Source organism: Elgaria multicarinata, chromosome 19 (genome assembly GCF_023053635.1).
Source record: "Elgaria multicarinata webbii isolate HBS135686 ecotype San Diego chromosome 19, rElgMul1.1.pri, whole genome shotgun sequence".
Classification (NCBI taxonomy): Eukaryota; Metazoa; Chordata; class Lepidosauria; order Squamata; family Anguidae; genus Elgaria; species Elgaria multicarinata.
The window spans coordinates 16,893,051-16,910,285 of record NC_086189.1 but is presented as its reverse complement, the minus strand read 5'-3'; the positions used below and the strand labels follow the sequence as shown (position 1 = coordinate 16,910,285).

At 49.5% G+C, this 17,235-nt stretch overlaps 1 protein-coding gene across 2 annotated transcripts in view; it reads left to right on the top strand.

The window, feature by feature from the left end:
* SETX (senataxin) overlaps nt 1-17,235 on the top strand; it is a 54,636-nt gene that overhangs the window by 31,638 nt on the left and 5,763 nt on the right. For both annotated transcript variants that reach the window (XR_010026318.1, XM_063144812.1), the window contains exons 11-23: nt 458-631; nt 1,936-2,162; nt 2,455-2,622; nt 3,064-3,220; nt 3,665-3,766; nt 5,160-5,275; nt 6,549-6,620; nt 8,159-8,308; nt 10,564-10,671; nt 11,435-11,622; nt 13,659-13,751; nt 14,678-14,842; nt 15,580-15,732. Coding sequence is in view for 1 of the 2 variants with exons in the window: in XM_063144812.1 (XP_063000882.1) it covers nt 458-631; nt 1,936-2,162; nt 2,455-2,622; nt 3,064-3,220; nt 3,665-3,766; nt 5,160-5,275; nt 6,549-6,620; nt 8,159-8,308; nt 10,564-10,671; nt 11,435-11,622; nt 13,659-13,751; nt 14,678-14,842; nt 15,580-15,732 (1,873 nt within the window). In the remaining variant the exon portion in view is untranslated. The remainder of the gene's footprint in view (nt 1-457; nt 632-1,935; nt 2,163-2,454; nt 2,623-3,063; nt 3,221-3,664; nt 3,767-5,159; nt 5,276-6,548; nt 6,621-8,158; nt 8,309-10,563; nt 10,672-11,434; nt 11,623-13,658; nt 13,752-14,677; nt 14,843-15,579; nt 15,733-17,235) is intronic.

Here is a 17,235-nt window from a genome sequence, read left to right as displayed (position 1 = left end):
CCGGGAACCTCCAAAGTTCACTGCAGCAATGCTGAGACCTGGACGTTTAATTTCGGCACTCGTTTTTCCCTCGAGGAAGTCTGCCTGTGTTCGTTTTTGAGATATCCAGGGACAAAGAGTAGAGGGGTGGCTAGAATGTTGGTTGGAGGAATTCCTGTCATCAGTGCCTGACCCCGGTCCATGATTAGTGTAGGTGCACGGCAGAAGGGAATTCCCTCGTGAGGGGTTTCTCGAATAGGATTTCAGAACTTTTGCTCCCCTGTCTCAAAGCGCTTTGGGTAAGCTCTCATTATGTAATACTAGCATTAGCCCTGTATGCCACTTCTGAAACCTTTGTGCTTAAAATCCATACGTTTTGTTTTAAAAAAAACAAACCCCAAAGGCTGTGCAGTAGTTTCATTTTTTCGCTGTATCCCTATATCTGCTGTTTCAATCTGTATTCACATTATTTCTCCAGCTAATGTTTTGGAAAGCGATCTGAGCAAGCAGCTGCATCCCAAAGACGACGACCTGGTCTTCTTAAAGGTGTCCGAAAAGCGCTCTTACTGCGAGGATGGCGAGGCGGAGAGCCGTCTAGTGCACCACGTCGGCCTTGTGACGCGGTTTTCTCAGCCTCCTGTCCGTAATACTAGTACGTCGTTGTTGTTGTTAAGATGCATGTCATAGCTGTAATCCAAACAACTGGTAAGGGTTGTAGCTCAGTGATAGAGGACGTGCCTTGTATGCAGACGGTCCCAGGTTCGAACCCTGGCGTCTCCAGGTAGGGCTATGAGTGAATCCTGCCTGAAACCCGGGAGAGTCGTGGCCGGTCCGTGCCTCGATGAACCAATGGTCTGACTCGGTGTAAGATGGATTCCTGCATTCCTAAACTGCAGCTAGGTCCCTGCGCCCAGGTTAGACCACTAACCCTTTTGAAGCAAATGTTTACTGAGTGGCCCCGTTCAGAAGAAACCTTAAACCATGGCTTTAACCGTGGTGCTTAAGCCAGAAATACGGGCCGTGTTAAACCACGGCTTTAACCACCGTGGTTAAAGCCATGGTTTAAGGTGTCTTCTGAACATGGCCTGGCTTTCTGGCTTAACCACCATGGTTAAAGCCATGGTTTAAGGTGTCTTCTGAACGGGGGCCATAGTGTTTGAACCATGGTTATGTAGCTACCAGGGTTAGGAATAGTTCTCCCAACACGCTAAACCATAATGTTTAGCTCAAAAGGCTTAGCCGCCGTGGCTGCATGTGTCGTCTGATCGGGGTCAGTTTGTAGTTCTTTCCAGCGGCCCCTGCAGGAGAGACTGAGCGGAATGAAAATGGAAAGCCAAAGCTTTCATTGAATTGAGGTTTCAAGTGATGCCAACGGCAGTGCTGGATGGACGCTACCACAAGGTACCATTTGAATCGAGATTATGTATCTCTGGTCAACAACAAGTGGAAGACATAACACGCTATATGTTAACTTGCATATAGACTCTTGAAACCGCCGCTGACATATGGAGGCATGAATGCCCAAGCGGAAACAGTTCTCTTCCTCCTTAGCGATACCAACAGTTACGTCACTCATGAAGTGGCCCTGTTTGCGCCGGCAGCGAAAAAGATTAGGAAAAGAGAACTAGAGAAAATTGCTATAAATTGCCACGGAGACTCAGAGTGCTGAGCGAAATGAGAGCTTTAGTCACAGTAAATTTAAGGTTGTCTGTATGGTTCTCTTGGTTATTTTAAGCTGTTGTGTACTTTTATAGTTGTATGCTTTTCTATGGATGTATTGGTCATGGCCTTCGGCTAGCACAATAAACTGATGATGATGATGATGATGATGATGATGAAGAAAATGAAAGCCAACCAGCAGCTCTAAAGCCACGTACCTTAGGAAGATGGAGCCATGGTGCAAATTCAACCTGAGCCCTGTGTGTGTATTTGTCTCTGTCTTTTCTTTATGAACAGATAAGAAAGAACAGCAGGTCACCTGTCACCTCTCCATCCAGACACAAGGAAACTTGTCCCGCGTGGATAGACAAGTCCAGTGTGTGGTGGCCAGTTCTTTGGTGTCCACGCAGCGACGGTTCCGGGCCTTGCTTCTGCTGACCCGAAACCCTCTCGTCAAGCCCATCATCAGCCCCAGTCACGCCGACTTCTGCCCCAAGAGCTTGAACGTGGAGTCCGAGAAATCCGTAAGGATGTGTTGAATGGTGGGGCGAGGTTTGTTTTGGTGGTTGGAAGTGGGCTGAAGGCCTAAATGGCCGGCTATGACAGTATAGGCCAGCCAGTGGTCCTGCTGGGCTGGAAGTTGCAGTCTGAAGGGTTGAAGAAGGCTGCCCTACGCAACAGAAGGACACCAATCTAGATCAAAGAGGACTCCAAACTCACGTGCCTCTAAAGTTCGGACGGAAATCCTAGGAACTGGACTGACTGTTCTGTTGTCCTCTCCCCACTGCTATCCTTCTCTTCTCTCCCGCCCCCCAGGCTTCTTATAGGAGGGAATTCAATGAAGACCAACGGAAAGCCATCGAAACGGCGTACACCATGGTGACGCAGGAACCAGCTGTGCCCAAAATTTGCCTGATCCACGGGCCGCCCGGGACAGGGAAATCTCGCACCATTGTCGGTTTCTTGTACCGCATCCTCAGCGAGGTGGGTGGGGTTCTTGCCCTGCGTGTTCTGCTCCGCGCAAGGCGTGAGGCCGGCTCAGGCGAAGTAGCAAACGTCATCCCAGGTTGCCTTGCGCTGGTGATGGATTTGCGATGAGCACGCTCAGTAGCCCCTCTTCTCTTTCGGCCTTGCCTTTAGATAGGGCCGCTGCCTTCTTGACTGGCAGGGGTGCAGTGCTAAATCCCAAAGTCCAGGAGCTCATCACAGTGAGAGCGTGACACCGGGCAGGAGCTGCACTTGGTCGAGTACCCAGTTTATTAGGATCAGCATGACCCCGGCCCCAGGCGCTGCCGACTCACCCTGCTCTTGCGCATTTAACACCGAGAAAACGCGGGACTTTTTCCTGGCATGGATGTTTCTTAATTCTTCCCCCCACCTCCTGAAAGCTGGGCTACAAGGTCTCGTTTTGTTCTTGCACTCCAGAGATCCGGGAAGGAGAATCCCATGCAAAGCCTGAACGCCAAGATCAAGAGGAACCGCGTGCTAGTGTGCGCACCATCCAACGCTGCCGTGGACGATCTGATGAAGAAAATCATTCTCGAATTTAAGGAGAAATGCCAAGACAGGACAAGCCCTTTGGGTATGATCAGTTCTCGCCCGGCCCCCTCCTGCGTGGAATTGGCAGACGAGAGAGCGCAATTATAGTCCGGTTATAACAGAAATTATGTAGCGTTAAATCACGTAGACTCCCCTGCGTGGTTCGCTCGGTTCTTTACTCTTTCTGTGGCATTAGCTCTCGCACAGACTTTGGGCCAGTCACAGCCTCTCAGCCCAGCCTACCTCACAGGGCTGTTGTTGTGAGGATAACATGGAGGGGAGGAGGATTATGTATGCCACCTTGGGTTCCTTGCAGGAAAAAAGGCAGGATATAAATGTAATAAATATATAACATTAGAAATAATGAGGTTGCATAAGGTGCAGGATTTCAGGGTCTGCTAAGACGATTAAAACTATTTTTGCCAGATCTTTGTCTTGAGAAAGGTCGCTGTAACAAACAGGGCTCTGGTTGTCTCTTTACATCCAGGGAACTGTGGAGACATCAACCTCGTGAGACTGGGGCAGCAGAAGTCAATTAGCAAGGACGTCCGGAAGTTCAGCCTGAATGACCAAATCGAACACAGGATGAGTGAGTTGCTCATAATGATGTTTCTCCATTGTCTGACTCTAAAAAAAAAAGTCCATCCTGAATTGCCCCGGTCTTTGCCTCTGGTGGGGGACAGGTTCTTCTCACATCACAATCCAGGGCAGAGGGTAGCTGTGGGAACTGGAGAAGTGGACCCGTCGTGCTAAGAAGCGTCAAGAGAACTGGCCACCCTGCAGAAAGAAATGTAGTGCCTGGTGTTAAACTGATTGGCATAATGGTACATGGAGGTTGCTCTCTCCAAGCAGAGCTTCCTGTTTGTAGCTGCTACTATTGGAAGTCCTCCACCTTCGAAATTTTAAGGTGTAACCTTACACCTGTTCAGACAGAAAGAAGTCCTGCAACTCCCTTGACCCCGTGCCTTTGGGGTCTCTAGCGTGGCGCTTGTGGGCCCCTGTTTAATCCCATGTGTAGGTTGGCTTAATCTTCCTTAAAATGGCCTGGCTCTCTGTGCCTCTGCTGAAACCAGGCAAATTTTATGTCCCAAGTTGTGCCCACTACATGTGTGATCATCCCGTTCACATGCATCCTGAGTACTTGGTGTCTCCTGCATTGTGTAGTTGTGTTAAATTTCAGGTTTCTGACTGACCTGGAAGTATCTGTATGATTCTGGGATGCGCAGTTAAGTTTTCCACTTTGAGGAAGTGGTGTCCATTGTTTGTTTAAATACTTTTTTTTAATTGGTAAGGGAGTCTTAAGCTGTACCAAATTTCAGGAATCCACTTTATATAGAAGTACCTTAACAACTCTGATACCCCTCACAAGTGGGTTGGGAAGTCAGTGGGTGACCCATTCAATCCCAGGTATCTTGTGTATTTTCGCCCATTGTACTAGCTCTTCAGTGTTTTCTATTTAATGTCTGTCTGATTTATTTAGGCCACACTGTAAGCCATTTCAAACTATCACCCAGTTCACTCATATCACTAACCCACACTTTATATAAGCCATTGTTTCTTGCCCTACCCAGGGTTTGTCTGGCTGGTGACCAAACAAACCAGGTTTATTTTCTCAATTCCTGGTTTGTTTCCCTCCATCTTCCCGCTCCTTTCATCTGTCCCAAATGCCTTTGTAGCACAGCAGTACTGGCTTGTAAAGTGGCAGGATTTTTTTAACCCGTCTTGCCCACTGCCTCTGTAGCCTGGCAAACAACCCATGAACAATCCACAGTTCTGGGTACACATGTAACAACAACCTGTGGTTTAAATAACCTAGAGTTCACAATCCGACAGCAAATAACCTATTCTCATTCTGAGTTATTCATGATTAATAAACAAATTAATAGCCCAGAATTGATTCAACAACCCACACCGTGGGTTAGCATTATGTGTGAAAGTCAGCTATAGAGGGCTAAGTAGAAGTGTTCTGTTTGGTTCTGTAGACAAAGAGACGCTTGGCAAAGATCAAGACCTCCAAAAGAAGAAAGAAGAATTAGATCGACAGCTGGATATGTTTTCTCGCCAGCGTGCCATGGACAGAAATGAGAAGGGCGAGAAGGTAGTTCTGAGATACCGTGGCTTATTTCAGGGGTGAGCAAGAAGGTAGATTGGGCTCAACTGGGAGATCCCTGGGTGATTCACAGTAGATTAGCGAGGGATTCTATTTCCCAACTGTTTGATAATCGCATCACCATAAAGGCTCCCCTGCCCCATCCCCCAAATTAGGCTGATGAAACTAAGAATATTTTTTGAGGAAGCCAGGAGTAGGTTTGTTGTGCAAGGACTGTAAGCTCGATTCTAGTGTTTTGCAATGCAAAACTTCCAGAGTGTGTTAAACCAAGGTTTCCCTTTACATCCACACCAGGAAACTGTGGTTTAATCTCTAACTACAAACCAGGATATCAAACCGTCATTTGATGTCCTGGTTTGTACTCGGCGATTAGACACAATTTTCCAGGGTCGATGTACAATGCTTAAGAGAACGGAGGGGGAGAGCGCGGGGGCGCTAATGTACTGTGTAAATCTGGATTATTGGGCCAAGATCAGTGTCTCTAAACTGGTCCTGAAGGAAGCCTGGGGGTTGGCAATGTGGCGCTCATAGGTATGCCCTGGACACCTCCTTTGGTGCCCTCCATGTTGGCTGGGGGCATACGTGCGTGAGAGCGTATATCTATGGGTTATGAGCGTCAATAAGATGGCTGGTGGTCCAGACTGACGAGGGAAAAGGATGGAAGGCAGGAGTTGGTTGGCAAGAGGGTGGGCGGGGCGGGGGGGAGAGGAAAAGAGTCGGCACGGAAAGCTGAGGGCTCACAAGAGTTGTTTAGGGTCAGGGGTTTGGACCCCATCTCTGCCTCGTAGCCCAAGCAGTTCACTTGCCCTTTGTGACTAGCCACGCCTCCCATGGCAGCCATTTGGTGGGGAAGCCCAGGTTAGTCTCTCCCAATTGCCCAGTGTGCCCGCAGGCCCCGGAAACGTGCTTTTTCTAAGGAACCGCCCTTCATCCTCCTGATTACAGTGCCGTAGGCTCGGGTGGGGGTGGGGGCATAACTCAGTGGTGAAACTCAGGCTTGGGTTCATTCCCTGGCATCACAGGGAGCAGGTGACGGACAGCACCTTCCTCTGCTGGGGGCCGTAGAGATCCGCTGCCAGTCGGGCTGCACAACCTTGGGCTAGTGGACAGATGACCTGGCATCAAGCATCTTCCTCTAGTCATGGGGAAGGGCTAGGGGCCTTTGCAGAATAAAATAGTATTTTTGTTTGTTTTTACCTAAGCATGCCTAGTTGATTGTTCCTGTTAAAAAACTGTAGTGCCTTTTTTCTTCTTCTTTCAGAAACAACAGTTAGATGAGGAAATTGGCAGGCTTTCCAAAGAGAGACAGCGGCTGGCTTCTCAGTTGAAGGAGGTAGGAGGCGCTCCTTCCCAGGGCTCTTAAAACAGCTTAACTCGGTGCCCTGTTTCATTTCATCATTTCATTTCATTTTCATTTATTTCTATGCCACCTCCCAGCTGAAGCTCTCTGGGCCGTTCGGAGAATTTAAAATCCATTTAGAACACACTGTACGAAGTACAAAGCCATTTACATAAAAACATATAAACAGATGGACACACACAGAGAGACGCAACATGTTTCTAAAAACTTTTTTAAAACCACCAAAGACAACCCAGGGCCTGATTAAAAAAACATTATTTGCAGCCCAGGGGCTGACAGAAGAGGACAGTTTTAACATGGAGCCAAAAATATAACAATGTTGGCACCAGGCACGCCTCATCGGGAGGCCCTCCTTGGGAGATCATTCCGTAATTATTATTATTATTTATTTATTTATATAGCACCATCAATGTACATGGTGCTGTACAGAGTAAAACAGTAAATAGCAAGGCCCTGCCACATAGGCTTACAAATTGGAGTTCCAACACCCGGAAGGCCGTCTCCCTTTTTTGTCACCCTCTGAGCTTCTCTTGGAGGAGGCACCTTGAGGAGGGCTTTAGATGTTGAACGTAGCATATGGGTCAGTTCAAGCTGGGAGAGATGCTCCATCCAGTAGCCCCACCTCATCCTTGCGTATCAACAACCGAAAGTCATCAATTATATTTGTATCCCGCCTTTTGCCCAATGCTGGGCCTCAAGGCGGCCTTACAAAGTTTAAAATATACATGGGGGGGAGGGAAAACAAAACCATAGACAATTAAAAAAATACACAACAAAATTATAAGACATTAACATAGATGGAGGGCCGGATTATTCTCCAAAGGCCTGCTTGAACAAAAAAGTTTTTGCCTGCTTCCGAAAGCCCATCAAGGAGGGAGCCAGCCTAGCTTCCCCAGGAAGAGAGTTCCAGAGCAGCCGCCGAGAAGGCCCTGTCTCATGTTCCCACCAAGCGTGCCTGTGAAGAAGGTGGGACTGAAAGAAGGGCTTCTCCAGAAGATCTCAAAGCACGGGCAGGTTCATAAGGGAGAATACGGTCTTTCAAATAACCAGGACCCGAACCATATAGAGCTTTATAGGTCATAACCAGCACTTTGAATTGTGCCCGGAAACAGACTGGAAGCCAGTGGAGCTGTTTTAATAGGGGAGTTGTCTGCTCCCTGTAACCAGCCCCGGTCAACAATCTGGCTGCAGCTCTTTGAATCAGCTGGAGTTTCCGAACACTCTTCAAAGGCAGCCCCACGTAGAGCGCGTTACAGTAATCCAATTACGGTGTGATGGTAGGTGGACCTAGCTATTTCTGGAATTACGGCATTGAAGCCCATTCTTCTGCTAAAGAAAAGGAGTTGACCTCATATTTAACCATGCATTGAACACGGAGTTGCTCCGGGCAATTTGGGTGGTCTTAGCTATTGTTGAAAAATCAGAGGAGGAGGAGGCGGAAAAGAAAATGAGATTCCTCTAGAAATGGGCATTTTTTTTAAAGAAAGGTGTTCCCACTCTTGTGTTCCAAGTCTCGCGGACGATCCCAGGAGCTGAAAGCAAGTATCATCCTGGAGTCTCACATCATCTGCTGCACGCTGAGCACCAGTGGTGGCTTGCTGCTGGAGACCGCTTTTCGGAGGCTGGGTGGCGACCCGGTCAGCTGTATCGTTGTGGATGAGGTCAGTGGAATGGCGAGCATGTTTGTCAAGCATGTGTGGAAGGGCTTCTTCCTGTGTCGTCCGCAAACTGCGCTCCTTCAAGAGCTGCAATGGTCTCTTGGCCTTTAGAAAGGGTCTAAAGACGCATCTCTTCCGTTGGGCCTTTTCAAATGTGCCGTTTTCAGCGTTTTGCCGTTTCTAACGTTCTTGCTTTTATTGTTGCGAAGCTTCGTTTGTTTTCCGTTGCTTAATGGCTTTTTAGCAGAGAACGCGTGGCATAAATGTTGATAACACATTATTCATGGGCGTCTCCGCTTTGGCCCACGTGCTTTTCCGTGGTTCCAAGTCTCGGATCTCCCAGATGTGGTCGGACGGCGCTCCACCATCCTCCGCTAGAATGCCCAATGAGTGGGGAGGATGGAAGTTGTTATCCAACACCATTTGGAGACCTGAGGTTGTGGGAACCATGGAAGGGTATTTTTGTCTTGACGCTCTGAAAGGGCTCAAAGTGGCGTCCGGAACAATAATGGCATAAAAGGCAGATCTGCGGAGCTTGCTTGAGCCACCGACAAGGGAGGAGTCAGATGGCAGCTGGGCTCAGCTAGCCCAAACGGAGGGGGCTGCTGCCTTGCCCCTTCCCCCTTATTCTGCCGGGTGGGATTTATGGGCATCTGGAGAACTGGAAGAGCGGAGAGTAGTTCTTTCACAGTAAGGGCAGCTGCCCCTTCCACCGGTCAGACCGATGGTGCATCCAGCCCGCGGCTGTCGACGCTGAGCGGTTCTCAGCCCTCCGACCGGAGATATCTTGTGGAGGCTGAGCATGGAGCTGAGAACTTTATGGATGCAAAGCTTGCGCTGTGCTCCAGAACTCTATTAATACCTTTCTACGGGCAATGTCTTATATTAATGGCCGTACGCTGCCACACAGGCAGCCGGTGCCTAGATTAATTGCCTTAGTTATAAATGTTACCCATCGGTTGAAGGCAATCAGTCATCGTCTGAGCAGCCTGCCCTCGTCGCACCATTTAGCAAAATCTGACGTATTTCCCAGCCCCTGATAAGGCAAGAACAACTTAATGGTATGTTTCATTACCTTCGTAATGTGCTGGGAATTGAAAATGAGGGCGGTGGGAGTATTGCTCTTTTACTTAGATAACCTTTTTTTTTTAAAGTGGCCTTCCACAAATTTCAAGTCAAACAAGCCATCAGGCCTGTTTTTGGGGAAACAGATTTCAGAATCTCGTTATAGGGCCTGGCACAGTGACTTCATTTTGATGCTATGCTAAGCTATGCTTCAGCGCTATATGAAAAAGCCTCATGCCCATGTGGCCATGGCTGGAGATCAGAAAACTTTTACTTCAGTATACAACCAACCATGGTTTGTCATTGGGTTGAAACCTGGGCAAACTGTAGTTAGTCTCAACTGAGGTTTTGGGTACACAAGCAACATCAAGCCATGGTTTACAATCCTGGCTTGTTTTCTCTCACAGCTATGCAAGATGGATTATATTGAAACAGCAGGAGAGAATCATAGAATAGTAGAGTTGGAAGGGGCCTATAAGGCCATCGAGTCCAACCCCCTGCTCAATGCAGGAATCCACCCTAAAGCATACCAGACAGATGGCTGTCCAGCTGCCTCTTGGAGGCCTCTAGGGTGGGAGAGCCCACTACCTCCCTAGGTCTTTGGTTTCATTGTCATACTGATCTAACAGGAAGTTTTCCTGACGTCAAGACAGAGTGTGGGAGGCAGAGAGGTAGCCAAATTAATATCGGAGAACCAGGAATTCCTTTTAAAATAAACGAAATAAACCTGGAGTCTCCATCCTCTTTTTCGCACCCACCTTCTGAAAACTGGCTTCACAGGGCCAAGGGATCTCTAGAGAAGCTGTTGCAGTGGGGCGGTGTGATCTGTAGTGGGGTGGGGTGGGTAATCTGCAAGCCCCCCCCTCCCCCAATGTCGACAGAATTGCCTTTCACTCATGCAGCAAGAGCTTTTGATCAGAGGCCGTAAGTCTTTATACACCAGTTGCTGGGGAACTTGGGTGGGAGGGTCCGGCTTGTGGGCTCCCCATTGCGGGCAGCTGGTTGGCCGCCGTGTGAACAGAATGCTGGACTAGATGGACCCTTGGTCTGATCCAGCCTCAGGGCTCTTCTGATGTTCTCAAGATCCAGGCCTGCAGCTTTCCTGCCCTCGCCCGGAATATGCGCAGCCTTGGCTTGTGATAACGCCGCCGCCGTATCTTCTTCGCTCACGCCGGCGCTTTCTTGTTCAACAGGCAGGGCAGACTTGCGAGGTTGAAACTCTCATCCCGCTCATTCACGGCTGCAAAAAGCTCGTCCTGGTTGGAGACCCCAAACAGCTCCCTCCCACGGTCAAATCCATGGTGAGTACTCCCAGCGATTGCGATTTGGGGTGGCCCGGAGGAGACGAAGCCGTCTAGCTGAGAGAGAGCGCTCTGGCGGGCTGTTTTATAGACGCTGAATCTTTTTAATCAGGCCCAAGCCGTTGTATCAGTTGCCTCCACTCACCTAACCGGATTAATCACACGCGATTCTGTGCATTTCTGTAAATTGCCAGTAAACGACAGCCCTTCTCGCGACAGAAATTGCATCCCAAATTCACAGGGAAAGTTCCGGGGCAAAGGGAGGGATCTATGGACACCCCAGTTACGGAATAATTACAGGAACGCCCTTTCCACAGTTTGGGTGTAAATTAATACTCCCCGAAATGCAGGCACCCCGGGCGTTCTTCAGGTAGACACAGTGGCAAAACGGCTCCTCCTCTTGCAAAGTGTTCAACTGAACCTCTGTTCCCCTTCGTGGTCTCCACGGCCCCACCTGGGAAGGGAGCCCAGGGTAGTTTTCTCAGTCCTGGTCTCGGTTTTGAACCTCTTCTTTGCCACGAACTCGCTTTGTGGCCCCTAAGCACTTCGTGGCTCTCATTCCCCCTTCCGGGTCTGTAAAATGGGCATCATAAAACCGATTGACCTTATCAGGCAGCCGCGAGGATTCCCATGTGGGAATGGACGCGAGATCCTCCGAACGCTCTTTAAAGCCCTGCACGGCGCACGTTCGAATTGTTGCCGCCTGCCCTTGCCCTGGCTCCTGAAAACCTCACTCCCCCCAATTTCTTTCCTCCCTTGGCAGAAAGCTCAGGATTTCGACTACGACCAGTCTCTGATGGGCCGCTTATGTAAACACCTGAAAGCGCAGGTGCAAGAGAACCGCACGGGGAGGCTTCCGGTCCTGCAGTTGACGACTCAGTACAGGATGCACCCCGAGATCTGCCACTTCCCTTCCAAGTACATCTATGAGCGTGCCCTGACCACGGACAGGTGCGTAGCCTTCCTCGTTATCCCCAGCCGAACAGACGTTTCAGGAAAAGTTGGCAAATGGTGTCTTGATTCCACATTATCCTAGGATTTGTTTTAGTTTTGTTGACCCCCGGCCACGTGTGCCCACTTCTAGGCCTCCACAGTCCTTTCGTTCATCGTAAAAGGCGAGAGGCACTCTGGAGCCTTAGAAGAATTCTTTGCTCAGGTATTCCAACTTCTGTGCTGAGAAAAGCTGGTTTCTGTGATAAATTATGGAGCATGCATCTTTTGCATAATGCATCTTCAGACTAACTTGTTCCACATTTTTTGACCATTTATGAGGGGTAAGGGCCTCGAAGTTGTATCCTCGTTCACCCAACCTCTGGGAACCTTATTCAGAACTCCTTCTGTGGCCATTACTCTCACTTGCTTCCAAGCATATCTTTCCAGTCTTGAGGACTAGAAACTTTTTTAAAATGAAAGCTGAGATTCCAGGGAAGCTGGATTCTGCAGTCCTACAGAACAGGGCTGGGCAAAAGGTAGGACTTCCAGATGTTTTGGACTTCAGCTTCCAGAAATCCCTACCGGTGTGGAACATACCGGTCAGGAACGTTGATTCCACAATATCTGGAGGCCCACCCTTGCTGTGACCTCTTTCCTGTACTGCTTTCTGTACAGGGATGGGTCATATCCTAGCACCCGTAAAATTGACTTTGGGGGTCAAGGAATGTGCTCAGAATTACATGCTTAAATTGGGTCGCAACTCGAGGGCCATAAGTTAAGGGGCGGTACTTGCAAAGTGGAAAAGAAGAATGTCGGCCCAGGCGTTTCGGCAGGTGGGGAAAATGTCTGGTGATCAGGGCCTGCATTCTAACCCTCCCCTAGAACTCACACTTTGCTTTCACCGCCACCGAAAACATGCAAGGAAATTGCACTCCTGGGAGGAGTTGTGTTTTTTTAAAAAATATATATATATGAAGGGAACACATTGAAAAAGGAAGACTTTGCCCCTGCTACCGTTGGAAAGCGTTCAACCATCCTGATCTTGATGATGATGATGATGATGATGATGATAATGATAATATAATATTTATTTGTTACCCGCCTCTCCCTCTGGATCCGAGGTGGGGTACAACACAGATAAAAACACCATAAAATACATACAACTAATTCAAACATTTAAAATCAGTGCATCATTAAAAGCAGCACACCATTAAAAAAGGGATCTTAAAATTCAACTGGGTAGGCCTGCCAGAAGAGATCAGTCTTTATGACTTTCTTAAATTCTGGAAGACTATTAAGTTGACGAATCTCTCCCTGCAAGCCATTCCACAGTCTGGGAGCAGCAGAAGAGAAGGTCCTCTGGGTAACAGTTGTTAATCTAGTTTTTGCTAGCTGAAGTAGATTCTTCCCAGAGGACCTGAGTGTGCGGGGCGGATTGTACGGGAGAAGGCGATCCTGCAGGTAGCCTGGACCCAAACCATGTCGGGCTTTAAAGGTGATAACCAACACTTTGTACTTTGCCCGGAAACTAATCAGCAGCCAGTGCAGAGATTTAAAGACTGGTGTAATGTGGTCACCCCTAGGTGTACCGGTGACCAACCTGGCTGCCCTATTTTGAACGAGTTGAAGTTTCCGGACTAGGCACAAAGGTAGCCCTATGTAGAGCGCATTGCAGAAGTCGAGCCTTGAAGTTACCAGCGCGTGCACGGCCGTCTTTAGGTCTTCCAACTCTAGGAAGGGGTGCAGCTGGCGTATCAGCTGAAGCTGATAGTAGGCACTACTAGCTGTCGCATCTATCTGGGCTGTCATTTGGAGCGACGGATCCAGAAGCACCCCCCAAGCTGCGAACACAGTCTTTCAGGGGGAGTGTAACCCCATCCAGAACTGGTTGACACACTTCCAAACCCAGGTTATGACCTTGACAGCGAGCACCTTAGACAATCGTGTTTCCCCTTGCAACGACGAACTTAGAACACAGCCCTCAGCGCGGTGCCTTTCCTGCGTGGTTTCCCCCGTGGGTGACCCTTCTCCCGATGTCTGTCTGTCCGTCCTAGGCAAACGGCAGAGACCCGGTTCTCTTTGGAGTGGCCCTTCCAGCCCTACTTGCTCTTCGATGTGTTGGACGGGCGAGAAGAACGGGAGAGTGAGTAAGTCTGCTTGTTCCTACTTCTTACATTTACCGCCTGCCTTTCAAGGCAGTCGCTGAAGCGTGTGGAGGAGGCGGATCGGGAGGCATTTTTCTTCGTTTTCCTCCCGGGGTTGATTGAAGCGGATTGGAGGGAGATTCAGAGCGGAGGAAAGGAAGGACTTCTTCACGCAGCCTCAAGGTGCAGTGATGGCCACCCATTTGGAAAGCGGGTTAGACAAATTCCTGGAGGAGAAGCCTATCAAGGGCTACTCGTCTCGATGGCTATGTGCTTACTCCAACCTGTGTGCACCAGTTGCTGGGGAACATGGGTGGGAGGGTGCTGTTACATCTGGGTTCTGCTTTTGGGTCCCTGGTCAACAGCTGGTGGGCCACTGTGTGAACAGAGTGCTGGGCTAGATGGACCCTCGGTCTGATCCAGAATCAGGGCTGCTCTTACATTCTTACGACGTGAAGGTGTTAGCCACTCTCAGCAAGGTGCTCTGAGCGCCATTTGGAAGGAAAGCAGGGCATTACATTTAAGGAGCTCAACATGAAGAGCCTTTGGGCCGGCTAGCATGGCTGCAGGGAGCCAGCCGCACCAGCATTCACCAGGTCCCCCTTGCACGCTGTCGCCCCGTGTCTGTTCGAAAGACCCGCGAAGTGAGGGCTGTGTCTTGTGCTCACTGCAGACAGATGCCAGCCGGTCCGGAAAGCACCCTGGCTTTCCTCACTTTCCACCGCAGCCAGACGCTTTCCTGGCCAGCTTCTCCTTGGAGCGAGCGAGCGCCTTTCAGGTTTTGAGTGCCCCCTTCCTCCCCAACCCCGAAGCGCTCCAAAGAGAATCGTTTGCGTCGACTCTGAAGCACGGATCGGACGCGTGGCCTCCCACTCACTCCTTCCTCCCTTCCTCCCTCCTTTCTCCCTGTGTCTTTGTGTTTTGTTCAGTTCCTACGCTAATCCCCAGGAAGTGAAGCTGGTGATGGAATTAATGAAGTTAATTAAGGAAAGGAGGAGCGACATTGGGAGTCGGCACATCGGAATCATCACCCCATACAGCGCACAAAAGAAGAGGATCCAGAAGCAGCTGGATAAAGAGTTTAGGGAAAATAGGTAAAAAACAATAATAATCATGCGCCTCGAAGGGGGTAAAAATCCTTTTAATGGGTTCCCTCGATTTCTCCCCAGCAGGGAGTCAAATCGAATTAGGGGTTGCAGACTTCACCCAGATTCGTTGCCCATTAGCCAGACTTTTGTCCTTGTCGTCAGGGTGGTACCAGGTAGATCTTTCTTCTTCTCGGCCTGTCAAGGATTAGCACTGGCATTAGGAGGCAGTGAGGACGGAAGGAGAAAAGGTTGCGACTTCGCGCTCGGGGTACTAAACGCTTTGGACGTCCTGACCTGACGTCGAGTCCGTGCTTCCCCCGCCTGGGTCCGCTTCCCTTTTTTCTTTTCTTTTTTGTCGGAAATGGGGCTCCGGATCCTCTGAAGTGGCTCACCCAGGCCCAGGAGAATTAGAACGTTAAAAAAAAAAAAGGAAGAAGAATCCTTCTGTTTTCACAACGGTGTGAAATATATTGGGTTGGATTCGGATTTAGTTATGCTGAGAGTGGACCGGACAGCAGGATGAGCTAGGTCCCTCTGGTTTCATCTGTCCTACATGAATAAGTCTGGATCTAACCCTGTATATATTATCCCCATTTCAGACTGAGTAAGCTAAGGGGGTGGTGGGTGGGTGGGAGAAGCCCACACACTGTCTCCCCAGAGGTGCTAGGAAGTAAAACTCTGCTAGTCTCTCAAATCAACCTTGATTTCTCTGACTCTCTCTTTTATTCGGTTCTCTGTTCCAGACCAAGAGAAGTGCAGGGGGAAATGCATGCCTCTTCTTCTTCTTCCTTTGTCAGCTCCGCGGAAGTTGACACGGTGGACGGGTTCCAGGGCCGTGAGAAGGACTGCATCATTGTGACCTGTGTCCGGGCCAACAGCACGCAGGGATCCATTGGGTAAGGCTCTGTGAGGGACCGCGAGAGGCCTCGGACCTGACGTTGCTATCCGAAGCTCTAGTCCTGGGGATGGCTAGGACTGTGGGTCACCTGCCAGGGTTCAGAGGTGGAGTAAAGGAAGTTATACACCCACACCCACACACCCCAGGGGTTTTGCTCTGCTCCTTCAGCCGCCTGCGATGCCCGAGGGCACCCCGAAAGAAGAGACATTGGTCAGGAGACGCAAAGTATTGTGGGAAAGCCCTCCAAGGTATATATGGTTGCTGTCATGGGGATGGGGGCGGCGGCATCCTTTGGTCTCCTGATGGGATGTGGCTGTAGCTACATGTGGAAAGTCCCCGATTCAGTCTCTGGCATCTCCAGGTAGGGCTGGGAAAACTCTTGCCAGGAAACCTGGACATTCATCATCATCATCATCATTGACAGCACTGAGCTAAACGGAAGACCAACGGATCTCACTGTATCAGGCAGCTTCCTCTGTCCCTATGTCAGGCAAAGCCTGGGTGAGCTTCCTCACTGCACCTTGTGTGTGTGTGTGTGTGTGTGTATAGCATCATTTTGGATGTAGGGTGACCGTGGTGTCAGCTCACTATTTATTTATTTAGAACATTTCTTGGCCACCTTTCGCGGAAGAAGCCCCCACGGCGACTTACGACACATAAAAACAGTATAAACGTTAAAAGCAGTAAAAAGACACACAGTAAAATGTCAGTTAAAAACCATAAAAACTAACAGTAAAAGCTAACAATAACGTCATCAAGAACAACATGGGTAATAGCAAAACAGTCAATTATGAGAAGGCCATAAAACGTTTTTAAGGCCTTGTTAAAAGCCTGCAAGGATGGTGCATGGCGGCCCTCCGGTGGGAGTTTGTTCCACAGGTGTGGGGCCACTGCAGAGAAGTCCCTTTCCCAGGTGGAGACCCACCTAATTGCCCTCACAGGTGGGCCAATGAGAAGGGCCGCTCTTCCTGATCTTAAAGTGTGGGCAGGCTGATATGGGTAAAGGCAATCCTTCAAGTAACTTGATCCCAGCAGCCTTCCTCAACCTGGGGCGCTCCAGATGTGTTGGACTACAACTCCCAGAATGCCCCAGCTGACTGGGGCATTCTGGGAGTTGTAGTCCAACACATCTGGAGCGCCCCAGGTTGAGGAAGGCTGGTTTAGGGCTTTAAAGGTCCATTGAACTAAATCTCTTGGGTGGTGGGGGTGGAATGAGGGTGCATAGAAGCATGCACCCTTCAGACCTGGAAACATGTCCAACTGGACCTCTTCAGAAGGAGCTACTGGGCTTTATGGACGGAGGGAAACACCCTCAGCCGCGGGAAAACATTGAAAAGTGCCTTAGACAGACCCTGGGTCCCTCTAGGCCGATATCACTGACTGGCAGCAGTGACTGTCAAGGATTTCAGGCCAGAGTTTCTGCAGCTTTACTTGGAGAGGCCGAGAATCCAAGCCAGGGCTTTCTGAAGTCAAAGCAGAGGACCTACCCTGGAGCTGAAGG